At 46.2% G+C, this 8929-nt stretch overlaps 1 protein-coding gene across 1 annotated transcript; it reads left to right on the top strand.

Moving 5' to 3' along the window:
• The first annotated feature begins 318 nt into the window (after positions 1–318).
• On the top strand, positions 319–6401 carry LOC115005574 (mitogen-activated protein kinase kinase kinase kinase 3-like). Its single transcript, XM_029427447.1, has 6 exons — positions 319–526; positions 882–1073; positions 2313–2382; positions 2463–2521; positions 4377–4439; positions 5724–6401. The coding sequence occupies exons 1-6, from the start codon at positions 461–463 to the stop codon at positions 5850–5852; spliced, it is 579 nt and encodes a 192-aa protein (XP_029283307.1). The 5' UTR covers positions 319–460; the 3' UTR covers positions 5853–6401.
• The last annotated feature ends 2528 nt before the right edge of the window (positions 6402–8929 follow it).

Genomic DNA, 8929 nt, shown 5'->3' with positions numbered 1-8929 from the left:
AACAGGAAGACAACCAAACTCATGGGGCAACAAGGAAACAGAAGAATGGGGGGGCTGGACAGGGACATAGCAGGTCTGGATGTATGTGGCATAGGCCCGCTCTGCAGCACGGCGCGGAGGTTGAACCCCTTAGGAGGACGTGACGGGACCACACTGGAACACGTTTGGCCCTCATCTTAATGTCCACGTCTGTTAATACAACACAGGAAACGATCCCCGGACGACCTCATCCTTAAAAGGACTCACGTGAGTTTGAACCTTGAATTGAGACGTCTGTTGTGGTGTTAGCATTAGCTGGAGTCCTTTGTGCCGCTGTCTCACAGGATGAAATACAGCCAGCGGCTGAGCAGTCGTCTCGTTATAATACATTTAGGAGCGTTGACGCCTCATCTGCCTCGCAGTAATACCTGTACGATGAAGCCTGTGTCTTACCTGAACGTCTCTCAGTAATACCTGTACGATGAAGCCTGTGTCGTACCTGTACGATGAAGCCTGTGTCGTACCTGAACGTCTCTCAGTAATACCTGTACGATGAAGCCTGTGTCTTACCTGTACGATGAAGCCTGTGTCTTACCTGTACGATGAAGCCTGTGTCTTACCTGTGTCGTACCTGTACGATGAAGCCTGTGTCTTACCTGAACGTCTCTCAGTAATACCTGTACGATGAAGCCTGTGTCTTACCTGTACGATGAAGCCTGTGTCGTACCTGAACGTCTCACTATAGTGATGTTTCCACATATTTGCGTTCGGATTGATCTGTGGAATAATTCAAATTGAAAGATGAGAAATAAATCTTTGGTGTGGGTTGTTTAAGAGTTTCTTTTTCTAATGCGTTGATTTTTACAAAATGATAAACATGAATTATTTCCTCGTCTCTGCAGGACCGGAAACTTCCACCAGTTTGTAAAAATCTCTCTGACCAAAAACCCGAAGAAACCCCCCCCCCCCCCCAGCAACCGTTTGTTTCTCAGCCGCTCAGCCGGACTCTGGCCATCGAGCTGCTGGATAAAGTCAGTAACTCAGACCAGACGCCCTACCAGGAGCACCAGGACGAGGATGAGACCGACGCAGAGGTACGGGGGACATGGGGACAAGGATGGACACTGTGGGACACAGGGGGACATGGAGGGAAAGTTTTGATGAAGTGAAGTAAATTAACATCAGTTTACAAAGTGTCACAGAATAGAGTCTCTGCTTCACACTGTAACAGAGACCACAGGTCTAACATCAGGGGGGGGGGGCTCCTCTGACTGAGTGGACGCCTGTTACAGAGACACGTCCACATGTCTGTCCACAAGTGTGTTCAGTGTGTGTGTTCAGAGTGTGTTCAGTGTGTGTGTTCAGAGTGTGTTAAGAGTGTGTGTTCAGAGTGTGTGTTCAGAGTGTGTTCAGAGTGTGTTCAGTGTGTGTGTTCAGTGTGTGTGTTCAGTGTGTGTGTTCAGTGTGTGTGTTCAGAGTGTGTGTTCAGAGTGTGTTCAGTGTGTGTGTTCAGAGTGTGTGTTCAGAGTGTGTTCAGTGTGTGTGTTCAGAGTGTGTGTTCAGTGTGTGTGTTCAGAGTGTGTTCAGAGTGTGTTCAGTGTGTGTGTTCAGAGTGTGTGTTCAGAGTGTGTGTTCAGTGTGTGTGTTCAGAGTGTGTGTTCAGAGTGTGTTCAGAGAGTGTGTTCAGAGTGTGTTCAGTGTGTGTGTTCAGAGTGTGTGTTCAGAGTGTGTGTTCAGTGTGTGTTCAGAGTGTGTGTTCAGAGTGTGTTCAGAGTGTGTGTTCAGAGTGTGTGTTCAGAGTGTGTTCAGAGTGTGTTCAGAGTGTGTGTTCAGAGTGTGTGTTCAGAGTGTGTTCAGAGTGTGTGTTCAGAGTGTGTTCAGAGTGTGTGTTCAGTGTGTGTGTGTTCAGAGTGTGTGTTCAGAGTGTGTGTTCAGAGTGTGTTCAGTGTGTGTGTTCAGAGTGTGTGTTCAGAGTGTGTTCAGAGTGTGTGTTCAGTGTGTGTGTTCAGAGTGTGTGTTCAGAGTGTGTTCAGAGTGTGTGTTCAGAGTGTGTGTTCAGAGTGTGTTCAGAGTGTGTGTTCAGTGTGTGTTCAGAGTGTGTTCAGTGTGTGTGTTCAGAGTGTGTTCAGAGTGTGTGTTCAGAGTGTGTTCAGAGTGTGTTCAGAGTGTGTGTTCAGTGTGTGTGTTCAGAGTGTGTTCAGAGTGTGTTCAGTGTGTGTTCAGAGTCTGCTGTTCAGTGTCCTCTGTGAGGGGACAAGGACACAGAGTGCTCTGCATACTGTCTCACTGCCAGTACTCTGTAACATACTGTCTGTCTGTCTCTCTGTCTGCAGGTCGTCTCTGTCCCTCAGAGGATCCCGTCTGGAAACACCAGAGGAGGAAAGACTCTGTCTGAGCTCACCTGTGAGTTTACCTGTGAGCTCACCTGTGATGGTGAGACGACGTTCATGAAGCTGTGATGTGATTTTGTATTTTTCTTTCAGTTGATCAGATGACGTTTGATCCTCCTCTCAGGAAAGAGACTGAAGCTCACCATGAAGAGGTACACACACACACACACAGACACTTTGTCCAATAATAAAGCAGAAGTCTCCCGTTGTTAAGAATATTTCTTTATTGAATTAATATTGATTATTAATATAACGTCACCTCATTAATTAATATATTAAGATCTCATCTCACCTTTACACCTGCTGGGATGACACATTTCTTCTCCTTCTTCTTTTTCTTCTTCTCCTTCTCCCTCTTCTTCTCCTTCTTCTTCTTCTCCTTCTCCCTCTTCTTCTCCGTCTTCTTCTCCTTCTTCTCCTTCTCCTTCTCCTTCTTCCCTTCTTTTCTTTCTCCTCCTTTTCCTTCTGCTTCTTCTTCTCCTTCTTCTTCTCCTTCTTCTTCCTCTTCTGTCTTCTCCTTCTTCTTCTTCTCCCTCTTCTTCTCTTCTTCTTCTTCTTCTTCTTCTCCTTCTTCTCCTTCTCCGTCTTCTTCTCCTTCTTCTTCTCCTCCTTCTTCTCCGTCTTCTTCTCCTTCTTCTCCTTCTTCTTCTCCTTCTTCTCCTTCTTCTTCTTCTCCTTCTTCTTCTCCTTCTTCTTCTCCTTCTTCTTCTCCTTCTTCTTCTCCTTCTCCTTCTTCTTCTCTTTCTTCTTCTCCTTCTTCTTCTTCTTCTTCTCCTTCTCCGTCTTCTTTTCTGTCTTCTTCTCCTTCTCCTTCTCCGTCTTCTTCTTCCCCTTCTTCTTCTCCTTCTTCTCCTTCTTCTTCTCCGTCTTCTTCTCCTTCTCCTTCTCCTTCTTCCCCTTCTTCCCCTTCTTTTCTTTCTCCTCCTTTTCCTTCTGCTTCTTCTTCTTCTTCTCCTTCTTCTTCCCCTTCTTCTCCTTCTTCTTCTCCGTCTTCTTCTCCGTCTTCTTCTCCTTCTTCTTCTCCTTCTTCTTCTTCTTCTTCTCCTTCTCCGTCTTCTTCTCCGTCTTCTTCTCCTTCTTCTTCTCCTTCTTCTTCTCCTTCTCCGTCTTCTTTTCTGTCTTCTTCTCCTTCTCCTTCTCCTTCTTCTTCTTCCCCTTCTTCTTCTCCTTCTTCTCCTTCTTCTTCTCCGTCTTCTTCTCCTTCTCCTTCTCCTTCTTCCCCTTCTTCCCCTTCTTTTCTTTCTCCTCCTTTTCCTTCTGCTTCTTCTTCTTCCTCTTCTCTGTCTTCTCCTTCTTCTCCCTCTTCTCTTTCTTCTTCTTCTCCTTCTACTTCTCTGTCTTCTCTGTCTTCCCCTCCTTCTCCTTCTTCTCCTTCTCCTTCTCCGTCTTCCCCTCCTTCTCCTTCTTCTCCTTCTCCTTCTCCGTCTTTTTCTTCTTCTCCTTCTCCTTCTTCTTCTCCTTCTTCTTCCTCTTCTTCTCTGTCTTCTTCTCCTTCTTCTTCCTCTTCTTCTCTGTCTTCTTCCCTCTTCTTCGCTTTCTTCTTCTTCCTTCTTCTCCATCTTCCTTCTTCTCCTTCTTCTTCCCTCTTCTTCTCTGTCTTCTTCTTCTCCTTCTTCTCCTTCTTCCTTCTCCTTTTGTCTCCAATCTTTTCTCCTTCTTCTTCTCTCCCTTCCTCCTTCTTCTTCTTCCTCGTCTTCTCCATCTTCTTCTTCTTCCTCTTCTTCTCGTTCTTCTTCTTCTCCTTCTTCTCCGTCTTTTTCTCCTTCTTCCCCTTCTTCTTCTTCTTCTCCTTCTCCGTCTTTTTCTCCTTCTTCCCCTTCTTCTTCTTCTTCTTCTTCTTCTTCTTCTTCTCCTTTTCCTTCTTCTTCTCTGTCTTCTCCGTCTTCCCCTTCTTCTTCTCTTTCTTCTTCCTCGTCTTCTCCGTCTTCCCCTTCTTCTTCTTCTCCTTCTTCTCTTCTCCTTTTCCTTCTTCTTCCCCTTCTTCTTCTCCTTCTTTTTCTTCTATAGTTGGACTCTGATCGTTTCCTGGACTGCGTGGAGGAGCTCTACTACACCGCCAGATCCCACCTGGTATTCCTGACACACACACACACACACACACACACACACACACACACAGACACAGAGGGGGGCTAATGCTAACAGGCTAACTAAGCTTTCAATTCCAACTCACCAACTGCTCGCAGCTCATTTCATGGATGTTCTTGAATAAATTCACGTGAAAACTTAAATTCATGGCATTTTATGTTCATTTCATTTTTTATTGGATCGGGTTAAACTATTTTATAAACATCAAAGAAACCCTGAAATGAAGAATCTGAAATTAATATCACTCGCATTCACTTTCTGATTCTGTGGAGTATTAATGCGGTTCTATCTACTAGTGATTTAGCCTCCATAAAAAACTTATGAATAAAGCTTCATCACAGCGGTATTCAACTACAATTCAAAGAGGTCTCGTTAGCAAAGCAACATCATAATGTCTAACGTGTGTTATGAATTAGTGTGAGATATATTGAAGCAGCCTCGTAATGAATGAGTCCATTCTGGGTGGAAAGTTTGCACTGTTTGCACTTTTCTCTTCTGTTAGTGACCTATGCTTTAGCATATATTTATAAGATGTGCGCTCTTTATTATTTCTGTCTCTTATTGCTGATACATGCCTATTTGCACTATTGTATATTTGAATGTTTTAATGGTGAGTTGTGTGTATTGTGACCTTTGCTGATAAATATTCACGGAGGTGAACAATGAAGTCGATCTAATCTAATTATTTTCAAATACCTTGAACTTTTTATGGGAAAGTCTTAATATTCATTGCAGATGTATAAACTTTAAAAAATCTTTTTGTAAAGTTTCCATGTGAATTATTTTTCCATAACATGAGTTCTTTGTGAGTTGGTATGAAATGACCTCCAGCTAACTGACCAGCCAGGCTAACAGTGTGTTGTTGTTATTATTGAACTGTCTGTTGTTAGCATCTTGTTAGCATGCCATTCACTTAGACCGTTACAGTGGGTTAGGTTTACAGTGTTTGTCTTTGCTGTCAACGCACTAATAACATGCTAACAACAGGCTAACAACATTTTACCAACGTGCTAACAACTTGCTAACAACGTGCTAATTCACAGTCATCTTTTCCATTGTCTTTGTTTTCTTCTTCTTTGTCTCTGCCTTTGATCGTTCACGCTCATATCTATGTTCCACCTGGATGATGTTACTTCCTGCTCTACTACAACTGGTCGGTCTTAATTAGTCTGTTGTGATTTAGTCCAATCAGAAGAGATTCAGTGTTTCTATAAGAACCAATCAGATGAGGCTAAAGGTAAATCTTGTACCTGGTGTCTCCTGCAGAAGCTGCAGGTGGAGGATGAAGATAATTCTGCAGGACCAGGACTAGAACCAGGACTCGGACCCGGATCAGGATCAGTGTCAGGACCCAAACTAGGACTAGGACCCAGACCAGGACCAGGAAACCAGTGAGAACAGGATCCTGACCTTATGAACACTAAAATCAAATTGAAATGTTATTGATCTCAAGGACGTTTGTTGTGCAGCAGTTTTAATACAAAGTAGGAAACTAAAAGAAAACATTAGAAACTCTAATAATAAGATCTCACATGTTCTTAATGAAGGTGAAGCCGGGGCGTGAATGTGCCAAGCTTCTTCTCCGTCTGCACCATATTCTTGAACGCTTCCACATCGCATCATTTTCTAACTTTCGTTTTTGAGCTGAAGTACGATAACTTAGCTTAGCGTCGCCGGCTTTATCATAATTTCCTTACAAAAGAAAACCACCATTTATATTCCCAACATGTGTTCAGTTTATCCAAAGAATTTGTTGTTGGAGCTTAAAGAGCTGCTGGCTGTGTTAGTTATTATATCTTATAGTATTGATCTTTTCTATGTTATTATAACATGATAATCAGCAGCTGAGGCCGTTAAACCGTCCGATCCTGCAGCTGTGAATGAAAATATGATTCACTGTTTACACTCTGCTAGCGGTATTAAATATAATAATATATAAAGAAATAATTTGCTGGTATTGTTTGATTTGTCCGCCAATGGACAATAAGCTCTCTGAGCATGCTCACAATCTTCTTCTGTGGTATTTCACATATCATTGACGTAGACGTTATCGCCACCTGCTGGTCAGTCGAGATAATACATTTAATATATATAATACATAATATGTATTATATATATTAAATATATTATATACATTATATTATAATATATATAATACTTCTAATATATATAATACATTTAATATATATAATACTTCTAATCCATCCATCCATCGTCTACCGCTTATCCGGGATCGGGTCGCGGGGGCAGCAGCTCCAGTAAGGAACCCCAATCTTCCCTTCTCCGGGCCACATCCTCCAGCTCCGACTGGGGGATCCTGAGGCGTTCCCAGGCCAGTGAGGAGATATAATCTCTCCACCGAGTCCTGGGTCTTCCCCGGGGTCTCCTCCCAGCTGGACGTGCCTGGAACACCTCCCTAGGGAGGCGCCCAGGTGGTATCCTTACTAGATGCCCAAACCACCTCAACTGGCTCCTTTCAACGTAAACGAGCAGCGGCTCTACTCCGAGTCTCCCACGGATGGCTGAGCTTCTCACCCTATCTCTAAGGGAGACGCCAGCCACCCGTCTGAGAAAACCCATTTTGGCCGCTTGTACCCGTGATCTCGTTCTTTCGGTCATGACCCAGCCTTCATGACCATAGGTGAGGGTAGGAACGAAGATCGACCGATAGATTGAGAGCTTTGCCTTCTGGCTCAGCTCTCTTTTCGTCACAACAGTGCGGTAAAGTGACTGTAGTACCGCCCCCGCTGCTCCGATTCTCCGGCCAATCTCTTGCTCCATCGTCCCCTCACTCACGAACAAGACCCCGAGGTACTTGAACTCCTTCACTTGGGGTAAAGGCTCATTCCCTACCCGGAGTAGGCAATCCACCGGTTTCCTGCTGAGAACCATGGCCTCAGATTTTGAGGTGCTGATCCTCATCCGCCTCAGGATCCCCCAGTCGGAGCTGGAGGATGTGGCCCGGAGAAGGGAAGATTGGGGTTCCTTACTGGAGCTGCTGCCCCCGCGACCCGATCCCGGATAAGCGGTAGACGATGGATGGATGGATGGATGATCCTCATCCCACACTCGGCTGCGAACCGATCCAGTGACTGTTGAAGGTCACAGACCGATGATGCCATAAGGACCACATCATCTGCAAAGTTGTTCGTCGGATTCAGGTGTTCCTCAAAGTGCTCCTTCCACCGTCCGATAACCTTCTCAGTCAAAGTCAGCAGGGTCCCACCCTTGCTGTACACAGCTTGGATGGTTCCTCGCTTCCCCCTCCTGAGGTGCCGGATGGTTTTCCAGAAGCACCTTGGTGCCGACCGAAAGTCCTTCTCCATAGCTTCTCCGAACTTCTCCCACAGCCGCTGCTTTGCCTCTGACAGAGGCTGCAGCCCTTTTAGTCCTTCGGTACCCTGCAACTGTCCTCCCGGATAACATAACCCGGAAGGACTCTTTCTTCAGTCGGACGACTTCCCTGACCACCGGGGTCCACCACGGTGTTCGAGGGTTACCGCCCCTTGAGGCACCTAAGACCTTGAGACCACAGCTCATCACCGCAGCTTCAGCAATAGAGGTTTTGAACATCGTCCACTCAGGTTCAATGCCCTCAACCTCCACAGGGATGTCTGAAAAGCTCCGCCGGAGGTGTGAGTTGAAGATCCCCAGGACAGGGGCTTCCTCCAGGGTTTACCAGATCTGTCTTCCCCCACCCCTTGATCCAACTCACCACCAGATGGTGATCAGTTAACAGCTCCGCCCCTCTCTTCACCCGAGTGTCCAAAACATGCGGCCTCAGATCAGATGATACGATTACAATATTGATCATTGACCTTTGGCCTAGGGTGCTCTGGTACCATGTGCACTTATGAGCATCCTGATGTTCGAACATGGTGTTTGTTATGGCCATTCCATGACTAGCACAGAAGTCCAACAACAAACGACCGTTCGGGTTTAGATCAGGGAGGCCCTTCCTCCCAATCAAGCCTCTCCAGGTGTCTCCATCATTTCCCACGTGTGCGTTGAAGTCTCCCAGCAAGACTACGGAGTCCCCTACTGGAGCACCCTGCAGGGCTCCATTCAGGAAGGCTGAATACTCCGAACTGCGATTTGGGGCATAGGCACAAACAACAGTCAGAGTTTTCCCCCCCATAACCCGAAGGCATAGGGAGGCGACCCTCTAGTCCACCGGGGTAAACTCCAACGTAGTGGCGCTCAGCCGGGGGCTAGTGAGTATCCCCACCCCGGCCCGACACCTCACACCTTGGGCAACTCCGGAGAAGAATAGAGTCCAACCCCTATCCAGGAGTACGGTTCCAGAGCCAAGACTGTGCGTGGAGGTAAGCCCCACCAGATCCAATTGGTAGCACTCCACCTCCCGCACTAGTTCCGGCTCCTTCCCCCACAGAGAGGTGACGTTCCACGTCCCCAGAGCCAGCCTCTGCTGCCCGGGTCTGGTCCGTCGAGGTCCCTGACCATCACTGCCA

This window comes from Cottoperca gobio, unplaced genomic scaffold (genome assembly GCF_900634415.1).
Source record: "Cottoperca gobio unplaced genomic scaffold, fCotGob3.1 fCotGob3_324arrow_ctg1, whole genome shotgun sequence".
In the NCBI taxonomy this organism is placed as follows: Eukaryota; Metazoa; Chordata; class Actinopteri; order Perciformes; family Bovichtidae; genus Cottoperca; species Cottoperca gobio.
This window is presented reverse-complemented; position numbering and strand designations above follow the sequence as displayed.

Excerpts from the sequence above, each read along its gene's own strand:
- LOC115005574 (XM_029427447.1), top strand. The coding sequence starts at position 461 with ATGAAGCCTGTGTCGTACCTGTACGATGAAGCCTGTGTCGTACCTGAA. Across the intron at positions 2,522-4,376 it reads CTGAAGCTCACCATGAAGAG|TTGGACTCTGATCGTTTCCT; the intron begins GTACACACACAC and ends TTTCTTCTATAG. Across the intron at positions 4,440-5,723 it reads ACACCGCCAGATCCCACCTG|AAGCTGCAGGTGGAGGATGA; the intron begins GTATTCCTGACA and ends TGTCTCCTGCAG.